This window comes from Lolium perenne, chromosome 3, assembly GCF_019359855.2.
Source record: "Lolium perenne isolate Kyuss_39 chromosome 3, Kyuss_2.0, whole genome shotgun sequence".
In the NCBI taxonomy this organism is placed as follows: Eukaryota; Viridiplantae; Streptophyta; class Magnoliopsida; order Poales; family Poaceae; genus Lolium; species Lolium perenne.
In genome coordinates, this window is record NC_067246.2 from 268,583,062 (window position 1) to 268,596,600 (window position 13,539).

The 13,539-nt window shown below is 46.1% G+C and overlaps 1 protein-coding gene across 2 annotated transcripts; it reads right to left on the reverse strand.

The window, feature by feature from the left end:
- Positions 1-410: 410 nt before the first annotated feature.
- Positions 411-3,491, reverse strand: LOC127338622 (protein SOSEKI 1). Of its 2 annotated transcripts, XM_051364664.2 has the most exons (6): positions 3,180-3,489; positions 3,020-3,089; positions 2,660-2,808; positions 2,045-2,546; positions 1,835-1,957; positions 411-854 (listed from the first exon to the last, which is right to left on the reverse strand). In XM_051364664.2, exons 1-6 carry the CDS (start codon positions 3,319-3,321, stop codon positions 671-673), a joined length of 1,170 nt encoding a protein of 389 aa, XP_051220624.1. In that variant the 5' UTR covers positions 3,322-3,489; the 3' UTR covers positions 411-670. The 2 variants fall into 2 exon arrangements, with proteins under 2 accessions (XP_051220624.1, XP_051220623.1); XM_051364663.2 differs by having other exon boundaries at positions 3,020-3,491.
- Positions 3,492-13,539: the final 10,048 nt, after the last annotated feature.

The window sequence follows — 13,539 nt, forward strand, 5'->3', positions numbered from 1 at the left end:
TGGCGGCGATTTAACGTCGGTGGGAGGCGGAGAGGCGGACAAGCGGATGGGGTTTGGCCCCCATCCGCCTCGCCGACCGCTATATATGCTGGTGTTTTGGCGGTTTGGACTGCGGCCTGGATACATTTTCTGGCCAGACCACCGATGCGGGTCTGGTCTGGCCCAAAAAACGGCAGAAACCCCCATATCAGCCCGCTGCCGCGTATCCAGGCCGATATGGCGATCTGCTAGAGTTGCTCTAATGACATGCCCTTCTTCAGCTAGATAGTTTCATATTTTTGAGGAACAATCATGACATTTTTAAGAAAATGCTTTCAGGTGGCAACATGCCTCGTATCGTATGTCAGTAAGGCCTACAAGGGACGAATTACACAGGAAAAAAAAACATCAGCACATGCAAATGTCACAGGTATCCACGAGTATGCCACCTTTTCTAGGTCCTTCATGGACTGCACCGCCAGTAAATATACACTGCCCATAATAATCAGTGAAAGATCGATGGGCAAATCGATGATCCACACTAATCATCCACGAACGAAGCAGGCTGCCAATTCAGAATCCACAACACCGCCGTTGTATTTCCACTTCCAATTAAGCGAAACGATTCCAAGGTCAATCGCAAGCACCCGCAGACCCACATTTACATCTCAACATCGGTCGGATCACGAGTTCACGACTCGGTGAGGAGGAAGACAGTGTGTGGTCGATCCGTGGAGGAGTGGTCGGCCTTGGCGGTGGAGCTCTGGCTCCTGTCGACGCTCATGCGCGCGCTGCTCCTCATCCTCTCCCTCAAGCCCCTGCACGACTGCATGTGCGAGTGCAGCTCCTGCGGCTTGAACCCCTTCCCGCATTGCCTACAAGTTGTTGAACATGTTAGTGCAGAACTTGCATGGCAAGTCTTCAACGGCTAGAAAAATCAGATAATTGTTCGAGCAAAAGAAAGGATGAAGAAAGAGCCCTAACAGCTCGATGATAAACAAGCATGACATTGATTTTTTCTAATTACGCACTGGTTGTGCCTTTTTTTTTCAAATTGCAATTTTCCAGTTGCACAATGAGCACAACTGATATTTTTCAGTTGCAATATGGCTGCAACTGAAATTTCCGTTTCAAATGTGGATGACGTATCTCATTTGAATGATTGCTAAGCGGACCATTACTAGAAGAAAGAGCCCCAACAGCTATAACAGATCGATGATAAACAAGCATATCACATTGCACTAGCAGATTTTTTTTTCAATTGCACAATTGTTGCAGTTGAACTTTTTATTTATTTAAACTGAAAACTTTCAGTTATTGCACCATGATGATTGTAACTGATACTTTTTTCAGTTGCCCTATGTTTGCAACTGAAATTTTATTTTCAAATGTGGATGAAGTCAATCTCATACAAGTGTTTGCTAAGCGGACCCGTCATCTAAACACTCTTGCAATTCAACTTTTCATCTTCAACTTCTATACACGGCTTCGTTCATAGTTAGGACGATGTCAATTTCCGACTAAATCTATCATACGTACGTAATCATTTACAGATGATAAATACTTGAGTGACTTCTCAAGCCTTCTTACGGCTCAGTCGTTAAAAACAACAGGCATTCGAAACTAGTAGGAGCCACCGTCCCATAGCCGTCGCTAGCGGGCACGTTCGCGCAGACCCAGAGCCCAGGCACCGGACTTAACCGACGAGTTAGCACACGAACCGGTCAGAAGCAGTAACTAACAAAGAGCCGACAGAGTAATCTACTAACTACTACGTAACTAACTAATCAGCTGAGAGAGAAGAGTAGCGAGTCTACAGAGATTCAGTTGAGAGAAACGAGCAGGAGGCGCTTACGAGCAACGCGGCAGAGTTGCCGGCTTGTGAGCGGCAGCGACGCGGTCTCGCCTCCCGCCGTCCCGCTTCGCCTTGCCGTCTTTCCCGCCTCCGCCTCGCTGCAGCTTCACCTTCCTGCTCATGCTGTCACGTCGCCAAAGAACTTGTTTAATCCAACCTGGAAACCATCAAAATAATGTAATCGGATCGTGTGATCGTGTATGTGCTCACCTGATGCCGCAGCCGTCCATGCCGGGGCAGAAGGGCGTGCGCTGCCAGCCGTCGTCGTCGTCGATGCGCTGCCGCGGGACGACGGGCCGGTGCGCGGCGTCGTCGACGCCGTCGGCCGCGCCGCACGTCAGGATGCTGTGGAGCACCTGCGCCACGCGCACCCTCCGCGCGCTCCCCACCGCCGGGCGCTGCTGCTTCTCGCCGCCCATTGCCGCCGCCGCTGGCCGCGCCGCCAACACCAACGCCTGCTGCTGGTCGGTGGCTTTGGTTGTGCTTCTCACCGCCGCTTCTCGCTGCCGGCGCTGCTTTGGCTGCAGAAGGTCCTGCGGCAGAACGATCCTGAAAGGAGCCCGATCGCCGTCGGCGCCGACGGGAGAGCCCTGGTCGATCGGCGGCGGCGGCTTCGGGGAGCCCTCGTCGTAGTCCCGCGTCACCTGCACCTGGATCACCTCCTCCACCTGCTTCCGCTCCCAACTTCCCTTGCGGTTCAGTTTCTTCTCGTCTGCAAGAACCACAATTTGTAGGAGTAGAAATGCTTGTTAATCTCGTCGTCGATCGAAATCACAGACGAAACAATGACCAAAAAACAAATCATATCGACACAGGCAGTCACACCTAAGGAGGAAGGCTTCGGCGCGACCGCGACGGCTGGAGGAGGGGTTCGCCGCACGTCGCAGCCCTTGAGCACGTACTCGTCGTCGGAGATGGGGGTGATGAGGTCATCGTCCAGCAGGTCCTGCCATACGTATCCAGACTTGTACTTCCTGCTCAGCAATCCATTATTAATGGCAGGAATCTAGTATTAACGGAAGGAGAGCATATTACGGAAACGAAGCTGTACGGGTTTAATCGCGGCAGGGAATGGAAAGTCATCAGGCAATCAATCAATCGATTAATGGGAGGATATACTAAGACGTTGCCGGAAATGAAACGTCAATCAAGGGCGGGCGAGAAATTATTGCCCGAAATGCTTACCTTTTGTAAGACCAGGAGAAGTTGCCCGGCATGTCCTTGCCGCGGACCTCCGACAGCCACCTCTTCACATCTGAATTGGAACACAAGACGCCATTGCAATGAGCTGCTGCGAAATGGATCGGCCTGGCGAAGAAGATGAAGAGGCTGTGGGTATACGTACCGCGGAGGCGCACGCCGGCGCGGTGGAGGTGGCTGAGGTTGACGCGGAAGAGGTGCGGCTGGTCCGTCCTGCCGCCGCGGCTCAGGAAATACACCACGTTGATCACCCGCCTCGCCTCGCCGCCGCCCTTGTACGAGTCCATGCCGCCGTCCCCGTCGACGACGACAACGCGAAAGGCAACAAGGAGCGCGATACCACCGAGGCCGGCGCGCCTCAGCTCGATCAGTTCGAGAAACCGAGAGAGAGAGAGAGCTCCCGTGCGTGGCTCGAGACGGTGAGCGTGGCGTTGGAGGTCGGCCTAACTAATGGAGGCGCAGGCAGGCCTGACGATCGGGTTTGATTGAAGTTCCTTTGAAGGGGAGAAAGTTTACTTGGAGTAATATGCAGGCTGCTCCTCTTTTGCAAAGGCTGGACTGGTTCTTTACATCACTCTCTTGGACTACATCCTTCCCAAACACTATAGCTTTGCCTCTTGCCATGACAACTTCAGACCATGTCCCCTGTATCATCTCCTTCCAGACCTCCATTCCAAAATCCCAGGTCTTTAGATTTGAAAATAGATGGTTACAGTTAGAGGGTTTTCTGCCACTTGTTGAAAAGACTTGGACCCATTCTGTGCACTATGCTGATGCTGCTAAAAGAATCACAGCCAAGTTTAAGATTCTAAGGAAAGCTTTGAAGCAATGGGCTAGAACCCTTTCATCACTCAAGGGAGAAATTGAGGACTGTAATTCTGTCATTGCTCTTTTGGACTCAGTAGAGAATTTCAGACCCCTGATCCTTTCTGAAGTGGATCTTAGAGTTTCCCTCAAAGAGCATCTGGCACATCTCTTAAAGCAGCAGCTGGCTTATTGGAAGCAGAGAGGAAAAATCAAATGGGTTACTTTGGGTGATTCCATTTCTAAATTCTTTCATTCTATAGCTACTGTTCAAAAGAGAAAAAATCATATTGCCTCTTTGACAGGCTTTGATGGTACTATTGCTTCCTCTCATGAGAGTAAGGCAAAATTGCTGTTGGATTCTTATAAAGAAAGATTGGGCCAGTCTGCTCCAACTACAAATACCTTTGATATGCCTAGTTTGCTTGCTTCCTCTGTGGATCTCTCTTTTTTGGAGGAACCTTTTTCACCTAAGGAAATAGATGATGTGGTCAAGGAGTTCCCTAACAACAAGTCCCCTGGGCCTGATGGTTTTAATGCTGAATTTTTAAGAAAGTGTTGGCCAGTGATAAAGAAGGACTTTTATGATCTATGTAATCAGTTTCATCAGGGTGATCTTTGTCTTGAGAGTATCAATAATTGTTTTATCACCCTTGTGCCTAAAAAACAAGATGCTACTACCACCAATGACTATAGGCCAATTTCTCTCCTTAATTGTACTCTCAAGCTGCTGACTAAGCTTCTAGCAAATAGGCTGCAGAGTGTGATCATGCAGCTTATCCATGAAAATCAGTATGGCTTTATCAAATCAAGAACTATACAGGATTGTCTTTCTTGGGCCTATGAGTATCTTCACCAATGTCACAAATCAAGGAAGGAATTGGTTATTCTCAAATTGGATTTTGAGAAGGCTTTTGACAAGGTGGAGCACAGCTTCATTATGCAGGTTCTGGAGCACAAGGGTTTTGGACATAAATGGTGTCAGTGGATAAGATTGATTCTGAATTCAGCTACTTCTGCAGTCCTTCTTAATGGAGTACCTGGTTCTTTGTTTCACTGTAAAAGAGGAGTTAGGCAAGGGGACCCCCTTTCCCCTCTTCTCTTTGTGCTAGCTGCTGATTTCCTTCAGACTATTGTCAATAAGGCCATGAGAGATGGGTTTTTATCTAGGCCTCTGCCTTTATCTTCTTCTTTGGATTTCCCAACCATTCAGTATGCTGATGACACTCTCCTTATCTTACCTGCTGATGAGGAACAATTGGTGTTTCTGAAGGAGCTTTTGATTGCATTTGGCAATGCCACAGGACTGAAAGTCAATTATGGTAAATCAAATTTGATTCCCATCAATATTTCTGAGGAAAGGTTGCAGATTCTTATGCAGACCCTTCAATGTCAAAAAGGCTCTTTGCCTTTTACATATCTTGGGCTGCCCTTAAGTACAACCAAGCCTGCAAAAGAGTTCTTTATGCCTCTCCTTCAGACTGCCCAGAGAAGGCTCTCTGCCTGCTCAATGTACCTCAGTTATGGTGATAAACTGAGATTGGTGAATTCTGTGCTATCCTCTCTGCCAACTTTTTATATGAGTACGCTCAGATTATATCAATGGGTTATTAAGGAATTTGATAAATATAGAAGGCATTGTCTTTGGAGAAGAAAGGATTTAGAGGAGCATGGCCAACCTTTGGCTGCATGGGAAATGGTGTGTAAACCTAAGACTCAAGGAGGGCTAGGAGTGGTGAATTTATCCTCTCAGAATAACTGCTTGCTTATAAAGCATTTGCATAAATTCTACAATAAAGTAAATCTGCCTTGGGTGAAGCTTCTGTGGGAAGTTTACTATGCTAATGCATTGCCTCCATCTAGGTTCAGAGATATCTCCTTTTGGTGGAGAGATTGCCTAAAGAGTCTATCAGACTTTAAGAATTTGGCTAAGTGCTCTGTTGGAGTAGGATCAACTGTGCTGCTCTGGTCAGATTCCTGGAATACTGTGCCTCTGCATTTGCAACTTCCACATCTGTACTCCTTTACAGTTAATGATGGTATTTCAATCCATCAGGCAAAGAACTTGGAGAATCTATCAGAGCTCTTTCATCTGCCTTTGTCTACTGAGGCTTTTGACCAGTTACAAACCCTTCAGGATGTCTTGATTAATCTTCCTGATAGCCCAGATCCTGATTCTTGGGAGGTTTTTGGCAGTACCTCTAATTTCAAAGTATCTAAGGCATATAAGCACTTTGTTGGTCAGCATTTAGTGTGTTCTGAGATCAAGAAGCTCTGGAAGACGTGCTGTCATTCTAAGCATAAGGTTTTCTTCTGGCTGTTATTGCAAGACAGGTTAAATACAAGACAACTGTTGCAAAGAAAGAATTTTTTTCTGCCAGACTATTCTTGTGCCATGTGTGGATCTTTACACCCAGAATCAAGAACTCATTTGTTCTTCACTTGTCCTTTTGCTCTCATGTGCTGGCATTATATCTGCCCGGGATGGAATTTGCCTCAGTACTCAGGGCTGTCATCTTATCATATAGAGGTTATTGGCTCTCTCTCTATTGCTCTTGGGAAGTCATTTGCTTTGGACATCATTATCCTTGGCTGTTGGGCAATCTGGCGAACTAGAAATGATTTTCTCTTCAAGGATATTAATCCCAGTATATATAGATGCAAGAAGTTATTCAAGGAGGAGCTGGCTCTCCTGGTTTTCAAGGCAAAAAAGAAGTCTCATGCAGGGTTTGCAGACTGGGTGAACCTCTTTAGTTGAGGTTTTTGTTTTCTTTTTTATGTTTTCTTAGGTGCTCTTCTCTAGCACCTTTGTTTTTGTTGTTTAGTTTTTGTTGGACTTTTTTACAATATGAATAAAAAAAAAAAAAAAATACACAGTGGGGAAACCCACTGTTCATCCTCAAAAAGATAGTTTAGGCTCGGGACCTCTTGCGACCGGGGATTATACAATCTGGGGATGTTTTTTGTGCGGATGGGGTAAACTGGTATTTATATGCAGAGGTTTCCGGTGATCGATGTGATGGCCCACCTCCTAGGTCGCTATGGCAACGAATTAATAATCGCCATTTGAGACCGTGCTACATTCCTAATGTACTACAGTATTTCTTTGGCAGGTACTGATAATTAAAGTTGGATTTTCAATACTCAATGTTATGGAATTAGTACTCAGTCCAAAATTACTTGTCCCAAATTATCCTAAATATATATGTATCTAGACGTAATTTTGTATACATCCACCAAGACAAATCGACCACGTCTAGTTCAGGATAGAAGGTGTAGTACGCCGTCCAATTCATATTAGTACTTACGCTAATACAGATGTATATAGATATATTTTAATTATAGATCAATTCATCTTAACGGCAGGTAATATGGATCAGATGGATCGAGTAGTATATTACTCCGTTTGATAATATAAACTGTTTTAGCAAGCTAGAATAGTTTGCTAAAACAAATTATATTATGAAACGGCAGAGATAGTGGAGATAGTAGTAAGGTGGCGGCGTGGGAAGAGTACGAGCAAGCGAGGAAGAACAAGCAAGAGTGAGTGTGGGAAGAGTTGGGGACATTTTCGGAAACCAAACAACAGTAGAAAAACGTAGTTCAACATCTTATATTTTGACACACAGAAAATAATAGTAGTAGTAATATTGTTTTTTTATAAATGTTAACAGTACTAAGATAAATCGCCATGGCCAAATTGGTAGACAGAATTTCAATGGGAGTCAGTGAGGTGCAGCACCTGCAGCCTCTTCAGGGCGGGCCGTCCGTTATCTACTGCCGCTGTTGCTTGACCTCCAGATGGTCCAAACATTGTAAGCTCCAGATGACCTTATGTTAGTTAAGTTCAGCAAGATCACAATGGTCTCAGCAGGCCAACACCATTTAATAGAAAGCTGCATGAGTTACCTTCTCCAAATTCCAAAGAAATTACTAGCCAGCCAGCCAACTGCGCAGCAATACTGCTTCATCTACTGAGCTCTGGCCTCTGCTGCCGGCTGTTTTTGGAAGATTCTTCTTTTTGAGATGATAGTTTTAAGATTCTTACTTGGTCATAAACCTGCCATTTGTCGCTGGTCAAATTAAACCAAAGATGAACCATTCGGCAGGGCTAGAGGAAAGTTTTGGCCGCTTAGCGCTCGACGCACAAAGTACCATTTCTATATTCCTCGCAGGCTTGCCACGGTACGCACGCATTTCCAGCAAACAAAAAATCTGATTTCGTTTTCTATAATGTTTCCTCATTCGGACTTTGTGTTTCTTTTTTTTTTTTTTCGGCTAACCTAACTTGTTGGTACGTACATGTCGATACCGACGGTTGCAACAGCTTTACGGTCTACTGTACCGTCGCTTTCGTCTTTTAAACAACTCCATAGGAACCCTGGCAAGTACTCAGTTGAAGCGACTGCAAAAATAAAAGGAGCTAGGTTGTACGAGTAGCGTAGTGTTCCTGCCGGTGGTGGATTTTCTCATTTGTTTTCTATCTGTATCGTATATTCGGGCTATGTTTTCTCACCCACGAGAGCAGCGATTATCCCGTGCATGAGAACGTTATGTTTCATCGCGAATCATTACATTCTAGATTTTCGAAACATAATGAAACCTAATGTTAACACGAATCTAAAAACATAAAACAAAGTGAATCGGAGGGCAACTATGTGCACAGGATATAGACATTTATGATGCACCCAATGCATATTCAACTCCGTGGCTAGCAGAAAATATAAGCGTAAAAAATCCAACTACGAAACCTACCAAGTAAACAAAGTAAAAAAAAAAACATGCCAAAAGCAAAGATACATCAGTCTAACATAGCCGTCATCTCATGCGAAAAAATCACGCCATCACCTTCGTTCCCAGCCAGCAGAGTGATGGGCCATGTCCCGTCGCCTCGGCGGGGGTGCAATGACCCCAGATTTGTGTAGCACATAGGGTTGAGCTTTGGTCAACTAGCGGCATTGTTATGGTTGCCATTGCGATGCTATCCAGATTAAGAATAAAAGTTTCCTCGATTCCTCGTCTATGGTCTCGTCGGTGGAATTAGGGAGGACAACGAGTCGTTTGATCGCAACTATTCTGGATTTATGGATCTAGTTTTGTCTACATGTTTTGGAGTTAGTTTTCGTGTCTTGGGGTGATGATTTCTTCTCTAACCATGAGGTTTGGCAAGGTTCAACTTTGTCGCATAGCTAGTGAGGTCAGGTGTTCGTATTTGGGGTGGTTGTCTAGCCATATTCGTCGCTTTGTTCTTTGGGGCGTAATTTGTTTCGCAGATCACTATCAGTGGCATGACTCTGATAGGAGACTTCCTGATTGTCACGCCAACAATGTTTTCCTTGCTCCGACGTGGTTCGGTGGTCCAGAGGCAACATCATTTTCTCTCATGGCTTGTCGATGGTGAGTTCAGGATGCAGAGAGTGTTGATTTGCTACGACGACTTATGTGTTATTGTTCTAAACCCTAAACCCTAAGGGTTGGTGGACCTGAATATATCACATTTGGCCTATTCGCAAAGTAAGAACCTAGGAGCCTAATTGTTTGGGACAATTCTGAAATCTTGTCTGAAATTGTGTGCTTGTCTCTGAGGGCAACTAATGTGAAATCCTGACCACACGCATAATTGAATTGATCGTAGCGAACAAGAGGGGGGGTGAATGGCGCTACGGCAAGTTTTAACCTTTTTCAATTTTAGCGCAACGGAAGGTAAAGGTGATAACTTTAGCAATAGCGGTGTTCCTACAACGATGCTAGGATATGTGCAACAAGTAAAGGAATCAACAAGATAGTAAGAGTAAGGAGCGAGACAACCGGAGGGCGCGGAGGCGAGGCGAGGTTTGTTTACCGCAGTTCCTTCCACAACAGGAAGTACGTGTGCGTTGAGGAGGTGCTAGTCTCACACAAGAGACTAGACGGCCACACCACGAAGGAAGGCCTCACCTTCTTCCTCGAGAGAGCTCCACGGAGGTGCTCTCCCTCTTCCACTAAGGCACCGGTCGAGGCGGTGATTCCTTCACAAGGTTGGGGCGAGCTCTACACACAAGGATGCTCCCAACACCCTATAGAGCTAGTACATCACCAAGCTAGACTCCATAGCTGCACATCTCCAATGCTCCACCATAGGAACCCATCTCCAATGCTCCACCAAAGGAACCCTTCCAATGCTCCACCAAGGAACTCTTCCAGTGCTCCACCAAAGGAACTCTTCCAGTGCTCCACCAAAGGAACTCTTCCAATGTTCCACCAAAGGAACCCTACCACCAAGATCCACTAAGGAGTACCACGAATTGGTGAACTTTCTCTCGGTAGAATGATAGATCGCGATCTCCTCCACCACCTCTCAAAGTATGAGCAAGATTGGTTGGGTGGATGAGGAGATCCCCTTAATTTTGAGCTCAGCAACAATGGAGGAGAGAGAGAGAAGAGCTAAATCGGGCTGGAGAAGAAGGGGCCTTTATATAGGTCCCTCCAAATCCAACCGTTAGCTGCTGTTTTTGCCTAAGCGGTACTACCGCATCTGGAAGCGGTACTACCGCTCTGAGTTCGAATCCCCACTGAACTTGTCCACGTGGACACACCGCGGTACTACCGCTCGGGGTACCGCAACAGGGTCCAGAGCTTATTGGACTCGAAGCGGTACCGAAGCGGTACCACAGCGGCACGACCGTAACACGTTACGGTACTTGAGCGGTACCGTGGGCGGTACTACCGCTCTCAAGCGGTACTACCGCTCATGGTACCGTAAAGGTACCACAACGTGTTCTGTGGGACATTTGCGTGTGCAATCCTCAGAGCGGTATCTCGGGCGGTACCAGTAGGGGTAGCGGTACTACCGCTCCTGGTACCGGTAGTACCGCTATGGCTAAAACAGCTTTTCCTCTTTTCCTCTCCTACCATGTTACCTCGCGACACACACACAAAACCAGAAAGCCTAAGAACTACGCTTCGGTCTTCTGATCATAATGTGTTCGGCGAGGGTACCGTGCAACCTGCAAACCTATCAATGACAAACTTTGTGCACGGTTAGAATTGTTCGAGTGTTGTTATCAAACACACAAAACACGGGATATGGATCTTGCTCTTACAATCTCCCCCTTTTTGGTGTTTGATGACAACACACGAATTTGCAATAATTCATAGGATATTATGATACGGTATTTGGTTTGCAAAGGTAGATGAAGCTCCCCCTAGATGTGTGCATATTTAGAATATGCATTGGTATACACATACACACATCCTAGAGAGAAACTCCCCCTAGATTCTACAAACCAAGCACAAGTGCTAAGAAGAATATATGTCAAGATCATGTAGCACAAGTACACTATGGAGGCAAGTATATTTGCATATAGGGGAGTTGGGTGAATCTTTTCATACCTTTGCCTTGAGAAAACCCAAACTCATAATAATAAGAGCCTCCATAGGAATGATGTAGCCAATCAAAGGATAAATAATGAAGACCATTAAGCTACGAACGATTAAGTCTTAATACAAACGGGGGGATCGGGAGATCCACAAATAGAGTAGCAAACACAGATACGAATAAAGTTCCAAATAACTAGGGGAAAGGTTTGATGCCAAGGCCGAAAGAACCAAAATGAAGCCACCAAGCCCTTGGCATCCCCATGCAAATTCCCGTCCTAATAGATCAACTTCTCCCCCTTTGGCATCGAGACACCAAAAAGGGAGAAGGAGCATACTAACGCCCCAAGGGGATCACTCGTCATCATCATCCTCGTCATCGTCATCCTCGTTCTCATCACCCTCATCCTCGACTTCCTCCTCCTCGTCATACTCGCCTTCATCATCATCTTCTTCTTGGTCAAGGCCCTTGCCACGAGGTGGCTCAGGGATGGATTCCTCGGAGCTTGACCAAACGAGCTTCGACTTCCACTCGCCGGGAGGAGTGATGTTGTCCTCGGAGCCCTCGGAGACCGGGAGTTGCATGTGCCTAGTAGCTGAGATCCGGAGTGTGAGTACCTTTTACCTTTCCTCCCCGGCAATGGCGCCAGAAAATAGCTTGATGTCTACGCCCCCTCCTTTTCCTGTAGACAGTGTTGGGCCTCCAAGAGCAGAGGTTTGTAGAACAGCAGCAAGTTTCCCTTAAGTGGATCACCCAAGGTTTATCGAACTCAGGGAGGAAGAGGTCAAAGATATCCCTCTCATGCAACCCTGCAACCACAAAGCAAGAAGTCTCTTGTGTCCCCAACACACCTAATAGGTGCACTAGTTCGGCGAAGAGATAGTGAAATACAGGTGGTATGAATAAGTATGAGCAGTAGCAACGACACCAGAAAAGTGCTTTGCCCAGGACAGTAAACAAGCAGTAGTAACGCAGCAGTAGTAACGCAAAGAAACAAAGAAACAAGCAGCGATAACAGTATTTAGGAACAAGGCCTAGGGATCATACTTTCACTAGTGGACACTCTCAACATTGATCACATAACAGAATAGATAAATGCATACTCTACACTCTTGTTGGATGATGAACACATTGCGTAGGATTACACGAACCCTCAATGCCGGAGTTAACAAGCTCCACAATTCAATATTCATATTTAAATAACCTTAGAGTGCATGAAAGATCAATACGACTAAACCAAGTACTAACGTAGCATGCACACTGTCACCTTCATGCTAAGAAAGGAGGCATAGATCACATCAATACTATCATAGCAATAGTTAACTTCATAATCTACAAGAGATCATAATCATAGCCTACGCCAAGTACTAACACGGATGCACACACTGTCACCATTACACCGTGCAGGAGGAATAAAACTACTTTAATAACATCACTAGAGTAGCACATAGATAAATTGTGATACAAAACATATTGCAATCATAAAGAGATATAAATAAGCACTTCACTATGCCATTCATAACAGTGAATAAGTATTCTGTGAAATATAGCCTAAGAGACCCACACGGTGCACACACTGTCACCTTTACACACGTGGGACAAGGAGTCTCCGGAGATCACATAAGTAAAATTCACTTGACTAGCATAACGACATCTAGATTACAAGCATCATCATATGAATCTCAATCATGTAAGGCAGCTCATGAGATTATTGTATTGAAGTACATAGGAGAGAGATGAACCACATAGCTACCGGTACAGCCCCGAGCCTCGATGGAGAACTACTCCCTCCTCATGGGAGACAGCAGCGGTGGTGGAGATGGCGGTGGTGTCGATGGAGGAGCCTTCCGGGGGCACTTCCCCGTCCCGGCGGCGTGCCGGAACAGAGACTCCTGTCCCCCAGATCTTGGCTTCGCGATGGCGGCGGCTCTGGAAGGTTTTCTCTGGTTTCGTCGAACGTATCAGGGTTTTCGCAACGGAGGCTTTAAATAGGCGGAAGGGCAAGGTCGGTGGACTTCTGGGGGGCCCACACTATAGGGGGGCGCGGGCCGCCCCTTGGCCGCGCCGGCCTAGGGTTTGGTGGCCCTGTGCCCCCTCTCTGGCGGTTCTCGTGTGTTCTGGATGCTTCCGGGCAAAATAGGAACCTGGGCGTTGATTTCGTCCGATTCCGAGAATATTTCGTTACTAGGATTTCTGAAACCAAAAACAGCAGAAAACAGCAACTGGCACTTCGGCATCTTGTTAATAGGTTAGTTCCAGAAAATGCACGAATATGACATAAAGTGTGCATAAAACATGTAGATATCATCAATAATGTGGCATGGAACATAAGAAATTATCGATA